Consider the following 20,820-nt stretch of genomic DNA (forward strand, 5'->3'; position numbering starts at 1 on the left):
AGTATCGGACATCTCTACTGGATTTATTGTATTTTCCTTCTATCTATCTTTTGTTGTTACGCTGATAGATAGTTAAAAGGCGGATAACTGAAGTTTAAGAAAGCCCAAGCTGAATCTCAATTTATGCATGTCCGCAGACAGGTACCGAGGCAGTTGTTGTCTTCAGTTTCCAATAATGTATTGTATTTCATTTGTGTATTTTTCTCTGGTTAAAAATTATTAGAATAATTTCGTTTTAATACATACGATTACAAAATTAGTTTAAGTTTGTATTAACAGTTATTGTCGTCAGTTTGGGATTTTACAGATTTACATTCAGGTGCGGTGTTGCGTTTACAACCGTCACTAAAGTAGAGGCACTTGGTCGATATCATTATTTGTTGGATTGTACACAACACTAGAATACTAGTGAAACACAGCCAGTCTTATTTGTAGTAAATGTTGAATACATTTTGTCTTTTCTTTTAACCATGGTGTTGTATATCATGTTCGCTTAACTTTAATTGCCCAATGGTAGTTTTATAATTACCTAATTCGGTTGATAATGAAAATATGTATCACTGTTTTTGTGGGTAACGTTAAACAAATGCATGTAAAATGATCAGATAAAGGAGAAAATAGTTGCTCTTGTAGATGATTTTTAAATCGATTTACTTACGAATGTCGTGCATTTTAATATTCTTTTTTAGTGTAAGCGTGTTTAATAGATGTATACCAGAAGTCTTAGTCAACCTGGCAGGTACGATGGCAAGATCGTTTACATCAGTGCTAAGTGGCGTTACCGTAGGAGGAGACATAAGCAAGGTATAACAAAAAGTTATAATATAAGGTGTAAACAAAATTAACTCTTTTTTTTTTATCTTTCGACCAATACATATCATTCCTTTCTGTGTGCAATTATATTTATCCTGGTGTTGCCAAAGTTTCAAAACAAAATCTGCTATGCTCCTAATTGTACACGCATCCATAAAAATAAGAAAGCAATGACTCAGGATGTTATTTGATATGTTCTTCTTTGTTAAGAATTTGTTTGTTTTTATTGTGATTAAGATATTAAAACACAATGTTGACTTCCGTACCCCTAATATTGACAATTTTTACCCATTATGTCTGTTTGTTTTGGTCACGCATCGTTGTCAATATAATGGATTTTGATGCGACTGTCATACAAGTGAGAGGTTTAACGCTATAAAACAAGGTTCAATCTACCATTTCTACGTTTTAAAATGCCTGTACCAAGTGAGGAATATGACAGTTGTTATCAATTCGTTTGATGTGCGTTTGATTTTGTAATTTGATAAAGGACTTTCCGTTTTGACTTTTCCTCGGAGTTCCGTATTTTTGCGATTTTACTTTTTCTGTATTCAGATTAAACATACAGTTAAATTTCTAAGAAACAACCATTTCCTTTATTCTTGGGATATGTATTCATATCAAATATTTAGATTCTAAAGTAAAACTGATGTCAACAAGGTACGTTTTATTTATTCTGTCATTTGTATAATACTTTTATATCTTTCAGAAAATTGTATCTGACATGAAAAATACATGGAAGGAAATATTATATCTATGTGCAATATCTGTTGGTAATCATAGTTGTTTCCTGATTTTACAGAATTTATATGCATCTCCTACGAAAGTAGGAGGAGTATGTAATAGTTCTGTGCGTTCATCTGTAAGTCCGTTTGTCCGTCCATCTCTTATCCGTGTTTTAGTTTTAAGATAGTTTAACGTGAAATTGTGGTCAAATCAGCATGAAACTTATTTCATATTTTCTTACTGATTCTAACCTATAATGTATATATTCTAAATTTTTGGACCAGTTTTTAGACAAAAGTTCTGGTTTACGAAATTTCACCATGGAGTTGTGATCACATCGAACGTTAGTAGACACATTTTTCATGATTTGAAATTTTAAAAGTAAATGCCAAATTTCACTTGAAATTTTGTATTAAAATGCCTTCAATAACAAAATATCCAAAAGCCTTTTATGGAAATGTGTAGCATTGTGCAACAATATCATATGTATATAATAGAGACTCTAAATATTCAATATCTAGTAAGATTTGATATATTTTGGTGATTTTCAACTGTGAGTGAAAGGGAAATTGCCCGTACCTCATTGGGTTTATCCAACTGTTCAATAAACTAGGAACTATGATCGTGCGAGCGGGGGTATTCATCCTCTTCATAATTTCTACGTTCTATATTCTAAATTCGCATATGTTTTGATTTATATGTTAGTTTGCTTGATTTGTTTAAAATACCAAAGTAGTCCATTGATTTAAAAAATATGTGTGCATACTAAAGTTAATTTCAATGCATCAACAAGTATTATAAACCGTTATTTAAGATTATTTTGTTTAATAAGGTGTTGGCTTTGAATTTATACTAGAAATAAATACAATTATTAAAATCTGTTCAAAAAGATTTAAAAAAAGCATTTTATTAACATAGATATATATGTTAAAAAATATGAATTGAGCAGGCGTTTTATTTATATATCTCTGTCCTGAATGTTCTTGCATTTACTTGTACTGTATTGTACGTAATGTGGTCATTTAAGCGTTATTTTCAACATTGCTATGTAAGCAGGACGTTTGGCTATACATGAAACCAGGTTCAATCTGTTGTTCCTTTTTATTTCTTCTTAGTTGCTGTGTTTACCTCATTTTTGGGTTGTGACCATGAGTTGTTTCAGTGGAATCGATCTATGCATGACTATTGAACCATTGCCTTTATTTTGATAAGATACTAGTAGTGTGATAACATTTTTTAATTATATTCTGTGTTGTATTATGTGTGCAGTAATGGATAAGTATATTTTTCTAATTTGTCAAAAAAAGTAAGAACGTGATGATATGTGAACATCCTGTTTATTCATTGTCATGGGTTAAGCATATCCTTTAACGCATACTGATGCACAATCTATATGTTTCCCTGTTGAAATGTAATTTATCCATACTGATGCACTATCTTTATGTTATGTTTTGGTAAAAGTAAATGTAACTTGCATAGAAATGTACTATCTGTTATTGGTTTGTTAGTTCAGAAATAAAGTAATTTCATGAATATGACCGAAATAGATGTAGTTTGTTAGTTGAAGAAATAATGTTATTTCATGAATATGTCCGAAATAGATGTAACTTTGGAAAATATTTTACGAGAATATCGGAATTGAACTCTGTCACAGATCATTCTATAGTAATATTAATATAAAAATTCCGGATATTCATTATAGGTGTTTCCATAGCTATTGTGGCATGCTTTGGATTTTTGGCGGCCATAATAATATGGTTCATAGTGATAGCTGTAATTGCGTTTTGTCTCGGAGCAACAGCGTACTGCTGGTAAGCATATGTGTTAAATGTTTTTAATGAATAAGCTATGAAATCAGAAAATAATAACGTCAGTTTTGATCTGAATTATTTAAGGGCTGGTACTATCAAAACTGCCTCATCATTTTTAGGATTAATTTAATAATTGTAACTAATATAGGAGTTAGAAGAGCATGTATGACTGCCAATGAGTCAGAGAGGTTGAACATGAACACATTTTAGAGGTAATAGAACAGTCTTACAATGACTGATTTAGAGTTTTTAACTATTTTCTGCAAATAAACGAATGATGTATAGAAATACACATGTGTCCACATGATAAGCACCTCATATTAAACACGCATTATCCGTAAAAAAACAACAGAACTATATCCGAGGACACTTAATCAAATATGGAATTGGATAATCAGTATAAATTACAGCTAGTCACTACTTCAGTTTAATTATGTATATCTATTTTATAGTCATTTTCAAAAAAAATACTGTTTGCAAAACTATTTATTATTCCTGATGATAATGATGTTTTTGTCTCAGGCGGATAACCCGGCCTCACAACCTTTTGGAACTTTTGGTCCTCGGCAATCTTCAACTTTGTAGTTGTTATGGCTTTCAAACTTTTTACATCTGAGTATAGTTTTGTGTGGACGTAGTGTGCGTCTAGCGTATATTTTTTTTTAACCTGTTACCTTTTGATGGCTATTATTCGTGTTTATGTGTCCTATATTTTCTATCTCCCATTTATCTGTTTATTTATTGTAACCCTGTCGTGTAATGTTGTCATTTTTATGTTTTAATTAACACTGCCATTTACGCGGGAGGTTTGGTATGCCACAAAACCAGGTTCAACCCACCATTTTTGCATAAAATACCCTGTACCACGTCAGGAAAATGGCCATTGTTACATTGTAGTTCGTTTCTGTGTGTGTTACATTTCGGTGTTGTGTCTCTGTTGTGTCGTTGTTCTCTTATATTTGATACGTTTGCCTCAGTTTTAGTTTGTAACCCGGATTCGTTTTCTCTATCGATTTATGAATTTTGAACAGCGGTATACTACTGTTGCCTTCATTTAAAACTAATCTGTTTTAAGGCTTATCATGTACTTTATAACGAGTTTCTATTCTTTTTAGGTCTTCATGGTATAACCTGAAAATGGCATACGATAGTCTTGTTGCATCACAACAGACAGCTGACAGGAGTGAAGCTGTCGAAACCTGGTTAATTTATGCCTGTATAGCCACTGGAATTACCGTTAGTATATTGCAAATCAGTGATTTGATAATTATTGTCAAATTTGTATGTAAGCACTGATACAACACTATTGACATAATTTATTACTCTGTGCACATATATACCAAATTTATACAACTGAAAATATAATTAACTATCAACATGAACGTATATAATATTGACTTGAATCTATGCAATCCGAAATCTTTTTAACGCACTAATCTATTAAAAGCACTAGTATTGAAAGCATTTTCATCCCGTCATACACGGTATTTCATTATATGATTTTTATGTTGTGTCTAGTGTCGGTCTATAGAAAAATAAACTCATCAAAGATACCAGGACTAAATGTTGTATATACGCCAGACGCCTGTTTCTTCTACAAAAGACTCATCAGTGACTCTCGAACCCCTAAAAGTTGAAAATGCCAAATAAAGTACGAAGTTGAAGAGCATTAAGGACCAAAATTCCTAAAGGTTTTGCCAAATACAGCTAAGGTAATCTATGCCTGAGGTAGAAAAGCTTTAGTATTTAAAAAAAGTCAAAATTTATAAATATAACAACCTCAATTATAATTCATGTCAGCACAAACAGTGCTGACTACTGGGCTATACAAGAGATACCCACAGTTAGGATATGAGAAATGTTTAATTTGGACTTCGGGTATGATCTGTTAAATGGCATATCAAAGACGTTTATGCTATCTTATGATCTATGGTCAAATGGTATAAAAATAGTAAAGTTAAACGATTTTTTTGAATACTTGTTTGTTTTTATAGATCATTATACTGCTGCTGTTGTTGATGATGTTTAAAAGAATTGCACTAGTAAGTATATGAAGAAAGAAACTTGTAATAAATAGCATTCCATCCCCACGTTTGATAAATTAATTGAAAAAAAACATTTTTTAATTAATTTGATATTGGTCAGAATGAATCATCTGTAAAACATAAATAGGTAAAAATCACAGATCAAACTTTACTTGTATCACTTTAATAGTCAGTTTATACACCGACACATCGTGTCAGTCAGCATTTTTGAGGTGGTTACCATAAAATTGCGATAGTGTCGTTCTAAATTCTTCTGCATCATAAGTAAAGGAGACAGCAGCTTACCGATGTTCAAATTGATATCGATTTGGAAAGACAAATTAAGGTAACAATTACAAATAGATTTTGTCCCGAAATATTTGAAATTTAGTTTTTTTCTCTAAACATGGCAGTACATAACCAAATAAAATAATATTCACGAAAGTATTCATCCAATCTCAACATACATCATATAAACAAATATTATACTATAAATTCGCATGGAGGAAGTAAACAATTCAAAATAATGTTCCTATTATTTGAGATTTGATTAATAGCCAATATTTGTCGTGGATATTCAAAAACTGTGATTTGTGATAAGTTACTTGACGCTTCTTCTTCTTCATATATCGAAAGTAGAAATAAATTAAGGCAGTAAATTTTTTTGTAGTATACCGCTGTTAATAGCCATGAATCAATTTAACTGAATAAGACCCGGGTCACAAACCCAAACTTAGGGAACACCGTGACACCAACTATAGGAGGAAACAAAACAGAACAACAGGAACACTGAACTAATACAAAACCAAACGTCCACATACATAGTAAAGGACTATGTGATAACAACTGTCATATTCATGTCTTGGTACAGAGTATTTTAAGAAAAAATGGCAGATTAAACTTCGTTTAATAGCTAGCAAAACCTCTCGCTTTTATGGCAATGTTAACAATGTCGCTAACATGAAATACTTACTTGACAGGAAAACAGTACACATAAATGCCAGAAAATTCAAGACAGTAACATCCATAAATAAATTAATAATAGTACATTTTAACATGTAAACCACAGAACAACAAAAAGAAAATAAAAGGTAATACATCTTGCCAACATTGCTGCTTTCATATGATAATACGAAATAAATATACATCTGGATTTCACACACATGACTTTTTTATTTTTGAATTGTGCCAAAGTCATGCAGTTATCAATTAGCTCACTTCCTTGCATCTGTAATACAATGTATAATCTTATCAATATAATGTTTATAAAGAATGCATATTTTGTCATAATTTTAGCAAAAAAGAATTTAAAAGCGCGTCTTGCCAAACCATGTTCAATATCACATTTATGCTGAAAGGTAAAAAGATATGAGTTTAAATCTCATATTCATATTATTTTTTAAAAAGGATTTGACTTAAGGACAACACCCTTAAATTAATAATTTCGTTCGTCCGAATCACTTTGTTGATCTATACACATGGGAAAAAAAAGTATTGCATCACCATATTGAAATTTAAATTAAAAAAACACTCTTTATTTTTTTGTGATATAGTTTGTTGAAATAGAACTAATTAAACATTATTCAAATATCACCTGAGTTTAATCAATAAATATCGACACAATGAGTTCTCATCTGCGCATGCAGCTACTGTACTCGTAAACAGTAAAACAGATGTTTTATCCCCATTGTTTTCAATACTTTAAATAACCAAGTCTATAAAGTTATGTGATTGACACCTTGCATTAGGTCAACCACAACTCATAACTGCAGCAAGATGGCAGATAACCAGCATGAGAGAAGCAGGTATGTCGCTGTGATAATTGCACGTATTGGTTGTCATGACCATTTCACTATAAGTCGTTTTGAGAATAAAAATCAAGCAACAAACGCTGTTAAAGACCGTCCGAGATAAAGAAGACCCCCTATAATATCTGCAAGGAAAAATCAAGCAAAAGGGAGGTTAATCAGAAGAAAACCCATTGCAAACAATACAATCCTAAAAAGAGAGTGATTACCATACAGGAGCCTTTAAACAAAAACTGTTCGAGATCGGCTCATCGCTACTGGTTATCGTGCGATAAGACCATTCCGGGAACCTTTGCCTACAAACAGACACACAGTTTCCCGTATCCAATATAGTGCAGAGCTCGCCAAAGTGGGAAATTAGCATCGTGGAGGAAGACCCATTGTTCCAATGGACTTCGGTTTATCTTCCTTTGCCCGATCGAAGCCCAAATTTGAATCATCTCGAGCATATATGGGACACTATTAAGCGTAAAGTGCACGAAATGACATATCCCAGTTCAAACACATCATGCAAAAAACAGTGCCTTTCATCAGGAATAGTTGCTGCTTTCTTCGCAACAAGTAAGTCGAATTATGGCAGGAATCAGACGACGTTAATATGTGGTTATCCGTTTGAATGGAGGCTGCGCACAAAGTTCTAATTCTTTGGCATTTAAAGATCAACCATGATGTGAACAACATCTTAAGATTAATTTTGAAATGTCTGACAATGTAAAATTTGACTACAGTAAAAGTTGTAAAATTCATTTTTTTGTACAAATTTTGGTTGGATAAAACTTTTTTTTTTCATACATTTTTGTTCCTTTAATGCCAATGTTATCATTAACTATTTTTCAATATTATTTTACAACTATTTTATCATATTCTATCCAAAATGAGAGGCTGATTTTTCAAGTTTTAAAAAATCTAGGTGTTGCAATACTTTTTTCCATGTGTATACATTCATATAGAACGCTCAAATCTAAAAAAAAAAAGAAAAGTGTAAGTAATTGTAATTTGGATAATATCTCAATCAATTAAAAAGATGTTTCTTTTCTTTACCTTCATGAATCGATGGAGGCATCTTCATCAAAATGGTAACCAACAATACCATGTGACCAAATTTTAAACCTATAAAAATCGACAATAACAAATCTTTTAAACATAGATAGTTGTATTCATATCAATAATTTTATATAAAAACCATATGCCAAGTTCGGTCTGTAATCGAATTAAATTAACTATGTGACAATGACATCCTACCAAAAATAACTATACTTTTTGGTTATCTGTGTTGGCTCTGTGCTGAAATATTTAGTAACTATTTATGTATCATCGATTAACGATTAATTGGATATTTAGGTTGTCCAGTTATTCAAAGAGGCCGCAAAAGCAATCAGATGTATTCCTTTTTTGTTGCTCCAACCTCTATGGGTAAGTCTTATAAGTACTAAAATTTGTAAAACGAAAAGTATAGGTTCACAATATACACTGACAAAGAGTTTCCTGAAATTTTATCAGGAATCCTATTGGTTATCCCAGTTGTTCAGTAACTGTTTACTTGATAGTACGTAATAGCCTGGTAAAATTGATGAGTAAATACCCTTTCGAAAGACATGCATTTATCTAGCACTTTTGCGTTTTGTTTTGAGCAGTTGTCTTTTTAGTTTTTATTTTAGCTATGATGTTTGTTTGTTTTATTCGACGTGTTGTTTCTTTGCTTAATTCATTTTGCCGAGTCTTCAATTTTGTCCGATTGATTATGTTTTCAGACGAGCATGTACAATCAATTGACTTTTTGTCGGGAATTGCGCTAAATACCGACAAAGGACGATCTAATCATGAGCATCGAGAAATGAAGAAAATTACGTCATGTAAAGTCATGGAAATGCGTGGTAAAAAAAATATACAACGATCAAGCAGTCCTACAAAAGTAAGGCAAAAGATACCAGAGGGACATACAAACTCGTAGATCGAAAATAAATTGACAACGTCATAGCTAAAGAAGAAAAAGACAGACAGATAAATAATAGTACACAAAACTCAACTTAGAAAACTAAAGACACATTAAAGATAAGATGTGTGTTAGGAAATTATGTCTGGTTTAATGATAATATATCATGCAAGTGACGTAAAACATGAATACTTGAATTGTCTTTAAGCATTTTTCACTCATTAAGATTAACAAGTCATTAACACAAGCAGTACAATTGAAGTGATTAACTTATTTGGAATATGGAAGCAATCTTCTGAAGTTATCATACAGAGATGTTACTCTAATGAGAAATTGTCACACGAAAGTGTCTATAACTAGTCTAGAAGAGAACTTCACACTTTTTGAAGAACACTTAGAAGTCCGACGTTTTGATATAAGTGCGAGCCATCGATTATCAATTAAATTCTATCTAGTACATCTTTTTGAAATGTTTATAATATTGATTTACTATTAATGGTCGGTTCCTTTGATTGGATTAAAAAACACAAGTTATGAAAAAAAAAATGCAAATAAGGTCGTAAAAAATCATTTCCTAAAACAGACAACACCATTTGCAAAACTAGAAAAAAAGAAGACGAAAGAAAAAGAATAATAATCAAAACAGTTCAAAGAAAAGCAGGGTCTAATGTATACATAAGGAGAACTGGTAGTCTGAAAGGGTTAGAAGTTCCCATTTTACTTCTTGCACCCATCGTATTTCTAATGACAAGTTTAAATTTGGTTATCAATAAACCACGGGTAATGAATGATGGGATTGCGACTACAAAAGTGTTAAGTATCGATGGTCATTTGTCATATTCCGCAATCATGATTACAACCGAAGCTGTACACAACTTAGAACCCATCTCCTTTGTTTCAATCAAACATTTGAAATGCATGTAATGATCTTTACTATTGACACTACGTTAACTTTAATCTTTTAGACATTAATTATACTTGGTGGAGTATTAGCTGCGCTTGCTATTATAGCAGCACATATTGAAACATCTGGTATGTAAAAAAAACTATTGTTTTCTGAGTTTACTAAGAATTTAAAAGCTAATTCTGTTTCAACAATATGTTTTATAATGTTAGTTATACACACATAACGCTGATGTTGATTCTGATTATTAAGTGAATAATTCTAGACAAAATTGTCCATACAATGGGCCATGATTTTAACTCTAATGTTAAACATTAGATACGCCTGTTCAAAGGTGGTCAGTGATTTTTGTTCATCCATAGTAAACACTAACTGCTGGATTTTATTTATAATTGTAGATTTCAGTTTTCTAGAAGCGAATGTCTAGTTTTAATATTCCAAATAATTGCAGTATAAATATAAAGGGTATTAAAAAATGATGGTAGTTGCTATACATTCTAGCGAAATATTATATTGTTGAAGTGGTATACTATTGTTGATATCTTTTTTTTTGTAATTTGTAAGTTTTGAAATCTATCTGTCACTTATCATTTGTGGGGCATTTGAATTAAGACAAAAAAACGTGAGTGAATCGTGCAGACATCAAAACCAGAATAGTTCCAAAAACAAATAAAAAGAGAAAAAAAATGAAGTTGAATTTTCTTCAAATTAAGATATCACATTCCTAAATCCACTTCAATTCCACGTGCCAACCAAACATTAGCTTGTATATACTATATTTTAGGTTTCTCATTTCTGATATGTTTTCAGGAATTCCGGTGGTGAATAACTCAACAGGAATTGTCAAATATGATATGGAGGATACTATGAGGGTAAGATTTGAATGCTGACCAACATAAACCTTTTTATCATATCTGCAATATTTTTACACGAGTGAAGTCTGAAAAATGTTAAAAGTAAAAGTGATTAAAAGGTTATACATAAAAAGAAAACAAAAATCATATATCAGAACTGAAATACTAAAATAAGTTATATTTCAAATCTATATTTCACAGAAGTAGAAAACATAGTTTATATAAAAGTTTTCATCGGAAGCTTAAACAGATTTGATTTATGACATTTAGCGTCACTAACGAGTCTTTTGTAGACGAAACTTGCGTCTGGTCCAAAGTTAAAATTCTAATCCTGGTATTAATGGGTTCAATTATATATTGTATTTAGTATCTACGATGGTACCATATATTTGGAATCCTATGGATATCAGCATTCATTGTGGCCTGTCAAGATATGGTTATTGCTGGTGCTATCGCAACATGGTTTTTCAAAAGGTAATATCATACCTCATTCTAGATGTTAGGTTTTTATTTCACTTTACTTTTGCGCCCTTTCGTCCGACCAACCATTCATTTGTTTAACAAATACTTGGTCACTCATTTCTCCATTTTTTTTCACACGAAATAAGTTTTTATCTAGTCTGCAATAGTGTTAACCTGTACAGAAAGCATATATCTGATCTTCCAGACATATACCTTCATTTTTATATCCCTCTAAGGGGCATTGTGTTTGGTCTGTGCATCCGTTCGTTCGATCGTCAGTCGGTCCCGCTTCAGGTAAAAGTTTTTGATTAAAGTAGTTGATGAAGTCCAATCAACTTGCAACTCATTATAATTGTAATGCCAAATTAGAGTTTTTACCACAATTCACGGTCCACTAAACAAGAAACGATAGTGCGGGTTGGGCATCCGTGTTCAATTGACACATTCATGTTTTCATTCTTTAAAATTGCAACTTAGGATTTTCTTAACACGACAACGCGATCAATTTCATTTTTAATATTTTATTAGGAGTATTAACGGCTTAAAGGTTAGGGATAAATTAGCAGCATGATTATGTGTGAATTTGTGAAAAATCAAGCATAGTAACGTCATTAACTTTATTGTGTATCAATGTATATGTTTATGCTTTTTATTTGCAAAAAAAAATAAGACAATCTCATAAAAGTTACCGAAATATGATGAAGACAAATTAAAAAAATACACATCAAATTGCAAATCTTAGAATATTTATTTAGAATCATGTCAAACTTTATGATTAAAATAAAGATAAAGTACATCAATTCTCCATCATTTTAGAGATAAGAGCCAACTTGGATGGCCAGTACTTGCATCGATCAAAAGACTTATAAGGTAAGGGTGATATTTTCTCGGAATGAAAATAACATATTCTTTTTGTATTGAAATAAACAGACTTTTCAAAAACGCAACACACATTCTATTGATTTCTTTAACCAAATCATAATTGATTCTAACATAAATACTACTTTAATTGCTTAGAACACATCTTTCTGTTTATAAAAAAATATATTTGACTTATCTGAAATTATTGAACACATCGGATAATTCAATCGCACGAATTTCTAAAAGCGAAATTTGAAATCCATTTATGATTTTTTTTAAAGGTTTTTCTTCTTTGTTCAATTCTTTCCATCCATACCCACAATTAAATCATACAAAATGTTGCATCTCCATAATGCAGAGACTAACCAATGAATATCTGAATCAGCCTATAAGAATTGTGAAAGCAGGAAAACGTGAACTTACTGTAATAAAACAATTTGACGTCAGTTACTCGTTCTAACTGTCCCTCCAACAGTTTTGTTGATGTACTTCAATGACCAGATCAATATGGGTGACAACGACATGAAGAAAGAATTTTGATTACGCAACGTCATTTGCGAGATATGTTTACGGCTGCAACGTCAAATACTAATCAAGTCGTCGAATGTCATGGTAGACAAATTCCTTCCATAAATGTTCCCAAAAAAACTATAATGCCAAAGAATCGACTGCAGAAAATATTAAAAGTCCTAAAGTTTAGACTGCACGATTGGCAAAACACACTGTAATCATTTTGGTGTTTGTTAAAGGCACTCATTGCCTTCTTTATAATAATTGATAAGGGGAGAGGCAGGGTTTCAGTGCATACCCTATGAATAGAATTTTAAAAATGACGTAATTGATTTAACTTTCAAATTGCAAAGACAATGAAGTAATGAATTGCATATTTCGAAATAGGAAAAGGAATTAAAAAAAATAATCTAGTGTTGAGTTTCTAATTTCATTCAGTATGGTATAGTTTGAAATACAAATATGCATTATTTGAATAGAAACAGTTGTTCACGGGTGTCATTCGGTTTATCGAGAGAAATGGGCGTGAAAGAATATCTAACGGCGGTCAAGTATTGAAAGACGATCGTGAAAGTTCTTGTAACGGATCGTGAAAGGCATTTAATGTACATTCTAGTTCAGAATCTTTGAAAAAATCGCTTAATTTTCAAAACGCGGAACAAATCCGAACAAACAAATATGTCTGTCAAAATAGTTTAACTTCCTCAACATAACTGTGAAAGAAGATAAAGAAAATATGAAGTACTTTTTGAAAAAACACAAAAGGCGAAATGCGTGTCTATGAAATTTATTACAAATAACACGCTTTGTGGACCTATAATGGTCATATTTCAGAATATCATGATATATTTGAAATTTAATCTTTGGTGTATCTGATAGAACAGTAAAATTAAAGTATGTTCTTCCATTGAAAGCGTTAATTTGTTAATGAAAACCGTGAATTTGTTTAATTTCCATCAAACTTGATCGTGAAAGATCAGGCAACGTATTTTTTCGATCGTGAATGAAAATGCGTGTCCAGACTTAATACTAGTAATCAGAAATCAGTATTTCTTTTACCATTTGATAAATCTGCAAGTGGTTGAAGCCTATAACTATTTTGATAAGGATGAACATTAAAGCTATTATCTTTTTTTCTTTCTATTCAACACTTTACCTCGAAAGTTTAAAAAAACAACTAATAACGTGTCTAAATAAGTGTGAAAGATTTAGCTCTGTTAATCGGTCTAGTGCACTTCAGGCACACTGACACTAGTTAGCTAATAATAACCAAAATGTTATCCATCAAACAAAAAATCATAGCAAAAACAGCACATTTCATGTGTAATTTTGGATTGAACGATAAGCAACATTTTGTGCAACAGAACTTTTGAAGTTCTTTATAAACAACGCAGAAAAGGATTAAATTTAACTATATAGTACATATTATAGAATACCAAAGCGCAAATGCTGTATAAATGTCTTGTTTGCTTTACTTATGATAGTATATTTGTTGAACGTCTATAATATCAAGGGTTTTACTAGAAGTGTCAAATGCGCTTAAGATTATCAATGTTTGATAAAAAAAAAAAAAAAAGTCAAGGTCAAATGAACCATGCCATACAAATATCCCGTACACCAAATAAATGTGTTCCGATCCTTACAGTGCCTTAGAAACTGGCAAATGTAAAAGTTATCCTTTAAAAGTGTCCTGTACCAAGTCAGGAAGATGGCATTGTTATAATATAGTTCGTTTCTGTGTGTGTTGCATTTTAACGTTGAGTCGTTTGTGTTTTCTCTTATTTAAGAGATATTGAGATAAGATGTGGCACGGTACTTGTCTATCCCAAATTCATGTATTTGATTTTGATGTTATATTTGTTATTCTCGTGGTGTTTTGTCTGTTGCTTGGTCCGTTTCGGTGTTGAGTCGTTGTTCTCTTTTATTTAATGCGTTTCCCTCGGTTTTAGTTTGTAACCCCGATTTTTTTTTTCCATGGATTTATGAGTTTTGAACTGCGGTATACTACTGTTGCCTTTATGTATCTCAAGAATGAAAACAACGCCGTATTTGGCACAACCTTTTTCAACTTTTGATCTTCAGTGTTGTACAACTTTGTACTTTTTTTTTCACTTTCGATCTTTTATATCTGGGCGTCACTGGTAAGTCTTGTGTGGACGGGGCGCGTTTTTGGCGTATTGAATTTTAGACCTGATGCTTTTTGTTATCTATTAATCATGTGTTTCTTTGTCTAATATGTTCTCCTATTTATTGTAGTCATGTAATGTTGTGTTGTCATTTCAAAATTATATTTAACTTTGCCATTAAAGTGCGAGGTTTGGCATGCCACAAAACCAGGTTCAACCCACCACTTTTATTCCCCTTTAAAAGTGTCCTGTACCAAGTCAGGAAGGTGGCCATTGTTAAATTATTGTTCGTTTATGTGTGTGTTGCATTTTAACGTTGAGTCGTTTGTGTTTTCTCTTATTTTTGAGATATTGAGATAAGACGTGGCACGGTACTTGTCTATCCCAAATTCATGTATTTGGTTTTCATGTTATATTTGTTATTCTCGTGGTGTTTTGTCTGATGCTTGGTCCGTTTCTGTGTGTGTTACGTTTCGGTGTTATGTCGTTGTTCTCCTCTTATATTTAATGCGTTTCCCTCGGTTTTAGTTTGATACCCCGATTTTGTTTTTTGTCCATGGATTTATGAGTTTTGAACAGCGGTATACTACTGTTGCCTTTATTTAGCCAATTAGTTCGAAACATAAGGTCAAAAGTATATGAACTCTGACCGACAGCCAGACATAGACATCTTTCTATCATTTAATAAATCAAACAATGAAAATCATCATGGTCATATAAGAAACATGCAGACAGACATGTAAACCATACACGAAACACCTTGTCGCTATTGCATACATGTATATATTCAAATGGCCAAACAACATAAAACATAAAACAAACATTTTACCAATGATAACAATTGGTAATAACTTTACTATCTCATTCATTTCCACATCATCTTTACAATATATGTGTGTTGCTTCTGTAACAATATCTGCATCTTCATCCTCTTCCATTGGCTCACCTTCACTGGATTGTTTTTTCGGCGTTTTGTCACCCACTGTCTTTTCTTATTGCCGTAATTGTAATTTCTCTTTCTTTCATTTTCCGAAAATATTAATACTTTGAAATGCTTAAACCTATGGAGGATATTGACTATCTAGCCTAACTCAATACCAATAACAAATATCAATTATCATATAAAGGAAGAATAATTTGAACGTCTTCGTAGCATCAGATCTTTCACGATCCTTTTCACGATCTTCAAAAATGCGGTACGTGATCTTTCACGATCCAAAAAATCAATTTTGTGTGAATAGTTCTTTATTTACCAAGTTTCAGATTATATTTATACAAAATAACTATGAGAACCGTTTAATTAATTCAAATGCAATGCCCTTATTTTGATAAACGTAGTTTATCAAGTCGAATTTATGAAAAAATCGTGTTTGTTTACATTTTTTATGTCATTGAAATGTCGAGAAGCAATCTGCCTTTTGTCGTTTTGTAATAACTGTGTTCTTTTGAAACTGGATATTCTGACATACTGATCATAATGTTGAACCATTTTGACAGACAGTTTTATTTTATCGTAAATGTGTCTGTGTAATTAATTAAATTAGAATATTTACTGACCTTTCATATGTCTTCTCGATTAAATGCCTTTCACGATCCGTTACCAGAACTTTCACGATCGTCTCTCAATACTTGACCGCCGTTAGATATTCTTTCACGCCCATTTCTCTCGATAAACCGAATGACACCCGTGTTGTTTATAGTATTGAAAAACTTAAAACGAAATTACGTTTCAATCAGATAGATAAGTCTGAATTATATAAACTTCATTCAAGTTAATATTAGTTCATCTAAGGCTAGTCAGATTATATATGACATTAAAACTTTCTATTTGATTAGTTACATATCATTTATTTGCAAGTTATATGAATAACACCAAATACACAGCGACACGAGGGTACAACAAATCTCAAAAGACACAGAGGTAAACATTTGGTCACCTATAGACTTGTGTCTAGGTACAATATTAACAGTCGTTAACTGGGATGAGTCTGGGAAAGTGGAAAGTATTTTGCTGTTTCTAACGGTTTATAAATGAAAACAAAAGTGCAGATATAATCGCCAAAAAATTGTTTTGCGTTGGAAAAACAAATGAGCGTGTGGTAAAGTTGATTAATGTTTTGAGATCTCGACCGGCTGCCTTTTAATCTCGATCAGTAAAATACAAAAAGTGCAAATGAATAACTAACAAAAAAGCCAGATATTTTGAAGCATTTGTGAACATCCTATAAAATGTTGTTTTCCATCATTTTTGATGGATTGGATAGCACTTGCGACATATTCTTCATTTTTTTGTTTTTTACTTATTTGTGCAATGTGAGTGTACAAACAAACAAAATAAAATCATAATCTAAATTTCATTAAAAACTCAATAGAATAAATCGATTTTTTTCCATATTTTTAAGATAGTTATTTGTACATGTTATTAAATTTAGAAAACCCAGTCATGAAAGAATACGAAATTTATATGACAAGCTGAACAATAAGCGATAGCTATTTGAGTCGCTCTCTTTAAATAAAGTCATTACTTACTTACTTACTTACTTACTTACAAGGGTAAATTAAAAAGCATATTTTCAGATTTCAAAGTGATAATTATCTATTGGCAGATACCATCTTGGATCTGTTGCCTTTGGATCGTTTATAATTGCGCTTGTCCGTCTGGCCAGACTGGTCCTTGGATATATTCAGAACAAGTAAGTACTGTAAGGGCTATTTTTAATTTTGATTATTATTATTATGAATATGAATGTAACTTTTCCCAATTGAGTTTAGTGAACAACATCAATTCAATTAATCAATTCGCAATCTACAGTTTTGCTATAGAAAGTTTTTCAAATCTGATACATTTGAAGTGTCAAACCATAAAGACAGAATGCACACTGCACAAGCAAAGACTTACACTTTTCCGATCACATATATGCAAATAAATTGGACAAAACATATGCTGCTGTGTGCTCATCTGCCTACATATATTACATCATAAGGATTGTGTAATGCATGTCACACTTGAAACTATATGTAGTTTTATTAATTATGTATCAATTGTTTATTCAATTTAAACAGTTAATCATTATTTTTATTTAATGTTTTGATTATTTTAGGCTCCGTGGGAAAGTAGGGAAGGTGACCGATTTCCTTCTAAAAATGTTGCAATGTTGTCTTTGGTGTTTTGAGAAATTTCTAGCTTACCTAAATAGAAACGCTTATATTGAAATAGGTACGTATGTAGACTTTGTAATCTTTGAGTGCATATGTTTACATATTGTAGACAAATTTAAAGAACAATTTTAGGTAGAAATGACAATCAATGTACGTTCAAACGATAATCAAAAGTGTTTGAAAAAAAATAAACCATAACAACCTCTGATTGAACAATTGCTTCGTGTTTGTTTCACGTTTTGTTGGATTAAAACCAATTGACATTTTTAAAATACCATTTTCATTTTCTTATCTAATTATAATCATTATATAATGCATATTTTGATGATATGTATAATGATAACATTGACCATAATATTCTGTCGGTAGAAATTAACTAAAAATTAATATTAAATGTGGTTTCAGAAAATGCTTTATTTGCCCATGTTTCATTCTTTTTGTAGCTATTTATGGGTATAGTTTCTGTAGAGGAGCACACAAGGCGTTTCTGCTAATCGTTGCCAATGCTTTGAGAGTTGCAGCTATAAACTCCATTGGTGATTTTGTACTATTTCTCGGTAAACTGAGTACAATGGCAATCGTATTAGTCATTGGTCATGAATTTCTCAAGGTAATGTTATCTGGTCCTTGTCGACATCCAATTCTCTTAAGGTTATTTCAACAGATTAACTCTTTTAACAGTCACTCCATTTACAATTTTAATACAATGTGCCGTCTAACTTATTTTACTTACTAGCATTTCCGTGCCCTTCTTTCTTAGGCAACGGTGGTTTAACCATTGAACGTTCGTCTGTTTAATTTCGTTTCCAAACTCTATTTTTAATTTAAGTCAATTGCCGTTTTGGTATTATGCCCCTTTTCAACTATGAAAATTGCAAAGCTTGAGCGGAGGCATTTGTGTCCTCAGCAACATTCTACTTTAATTAAAACAGTTTTGTTTAAACCCAGCTACAACACTATCATAACTAAGAAGTACAGATATGACAGACTCCAATGTTAAACCTTTTTATAAATAGTTGAAAAAATGTACTAAAAATGTTTTACTTTGTTTTATGCATTATACATTTTAATAGTGAGGTGCCAAAAACAGAATTTTAAGTCATGTAAAATTGATGGTTTGCACCTTCATTGATCATAATAAGTCATACAAAATTAAAGAAACATTATAAAAGGTGAATGTGCAACTCTGCATAAAATTAACATTACATAATTTTCAGAATGAAATATGTCTTTTAAGTTTAATAATGACACAATATTATGATGGCGGACTGAGCTATTGAAGATATTGTGTTAGGTATACGTGGTTATTTTAGGGAAAGCATATGGCGAGTTAAAGAAGGTTTGAAGCTTCCTTTGTAAATCTTAACGACAGAAATTCTCATATTCAACTTCTATTTGTATTTTGTTATACATAAGAAAGTTTAACAAAAAATGGAAGAATGAAATAGAGAATGAAAACGTGGGATTTGTCAAAGAGACAACAACCCGACCCAGAAGTAGAAACAAGCTGATGCCAGCAAAGGGTCTTCAACACAGCGAGAAAATCCCGCACACCTAGACGTTCAGCTGACCCCTGCACAACAATGTGTACTAGTTCAGTGAAAATAGGCGTAATCCAAATCTCCCCAAATATAAATGAAATTTCGTTAAAATTCATACAAGACTTACAAAAGTTATTAAAATTTGCTGTTATAAAATATTAAAAATTATTATAAATTAAGGAATGTATTTCCCTCATGCAAAGCTCTGATTCCTTTCATGGATTTGGCTATACTTTTTGGACCTTTTGGATTATAGCTCTTCATCTTTTATATAAGCTTTGGATTTCAAATATTTTGGCCACGAGCATCACTGAAGACACATGTATTGTCGAAATGCGCATCTGGTGCAAGAAAATTAGTACTGTTAACTTTATTACTACCACTGGGTCGATGCCTCTGCTGGTGGACTATTAGTCCCCGAGGGTATCACCAGCCCAGCAGCCAGTACTTCATGAAAATTCGGATTTTTTGTGTTATTAAAATTTGCTGTTATAAAATATTAAAAATTATTATAAATTAAGGAATGTATCTCCCTCATGCAAAGCTCTGATTCCTTTCATGGATTTGGCTATACTTTTTGGACCTTTTGGATTATAGCTCTTCATCTTTTATATAAGCTTTGGATTTCAAATATTTTGGCCACGAGCATCACTGAAGAGACATGTATTGTCGAAATGCGCATCTGGTGCAAGAAAATTAGTACCGTTAATTTTATTACTACCACTGGGTCGATGCCTCTGCTGGTGGACTATAAGTCCCCGAGGGTATCACCAGCCCAGTAACCAGTACTTCATGAAAATACGGATTTTTTGTGTTATTAAAATTTGCTGTTATAAAATATTAAAAATTATTATAAATTAAGGAATGTATCTCCCTCATGCAAAGCTCTGATTCCTTTCATGGATTTGGCTATACTTTTTGGACCTTTTGGATTATAGCTCTTCATCTTTTATATAAGCTTTGGATTTCAAATATTTTGGCCACGAGCATCACTGAAGAGACATGTATTGTCGAAATGCGCATCTGGTGCAAGAAAATTAGTACCGTTAATTTTATTACAAAAGACGGAGGCTCCGGACAGGCGTAAAACATGCAGTGGGGTAAAATATCTTGAGTTCGATCTCAAACCGCCCCTATGACTCTAGCTAGTATTGAAAAAAAACACTGTATTATGCACAGAAAAACTCAGTTAAAAGAAATCCTAGTCCGATGCTGGAATAGGTAACAAAAAGAAAAAGAAAATAACAAAACGCATCAAAAACGAATGGACAAGAACTGTCATATTCCT

At 31.8% G+C, this 20,820-nt stretch overlaps 1 protein-coding gene across 4 annotated transcripts in view; it reads left to right on the forward strand.

Moving 5' to 3' along the window:
* LOC134695732 (choline transporter-like protein 1) overlaps window positions 1-20,820 on the forward strand; it is a 31,311-nt gene that overhangs the window by 6,426 nt on the left and 4,065 nt on the right. For all 4 annotated transcript variants that reach the window (XM_063557136.1, XM_063557145.1, XM_063557127.1 and 1 more), the window contains exons 5-17: window positions 690-804; window positions 1,523-1,586; window positions 3,242-3,350; window positions 4,466-4,586; window positions 5,345-5,392; window positions 8,524-8,595; window positions 10,081-10,147; window positions 10,830-10,891; window positions 11,241-11,347; window positions 12,152-12,205; window positions 17,439-17,525; window positions 17,934-18,049; window positions 18,435-18,601. In XM_063557136.1, the coding sequence (XP_063413206.1) occupies window positions 690-804; window positions 1,523-1,586; window positions 3,242-3,350; window positions 4,466-4,586; window positions 5,345-5,392; window positions 8,524-8,595; window positions 10,081-10,147; window positions 10,830-10,891; window positions 11,241-11,347; window positions 12,152-12,205; window positions 17,439-17,525; window positions 17,934-18,049; window positions 18,435-18,601 (1,189 nt within the window). The remainder of the gene's footprint in view (window positions 1-689; window positions 805-1,522; window positions 1,587-3,241; window positions 3,351-4,465; window positions 4,587-5,344; window positions 5,393-8,523; window positions 8,596-10,080; window positions 10,148-10,829; window positions 10,892-11,240; window positions 11,348-12,151; window positions 12,206-17,438; window positions 17,526-17,933; window positions 18,050-18,434; window positions 18,602-20,820) is intronic.

Source organism: Mytilus trossulus, chromosome 1 (genome assembly GCF_036588685.1).
Source record: "Mytilus trossulus isolate FHL-02 chromosome 1, PNRI_Mtr1.1.1.hap1, whole genome shotgun sequence".
In the NCBI taxonomy this organism is placed as follows: Eukaryota; Metazoa; Mollusca; class Bivalvia; order Mytilida; family Mytilidae; genus Mytilus; species Mytilus trossulus.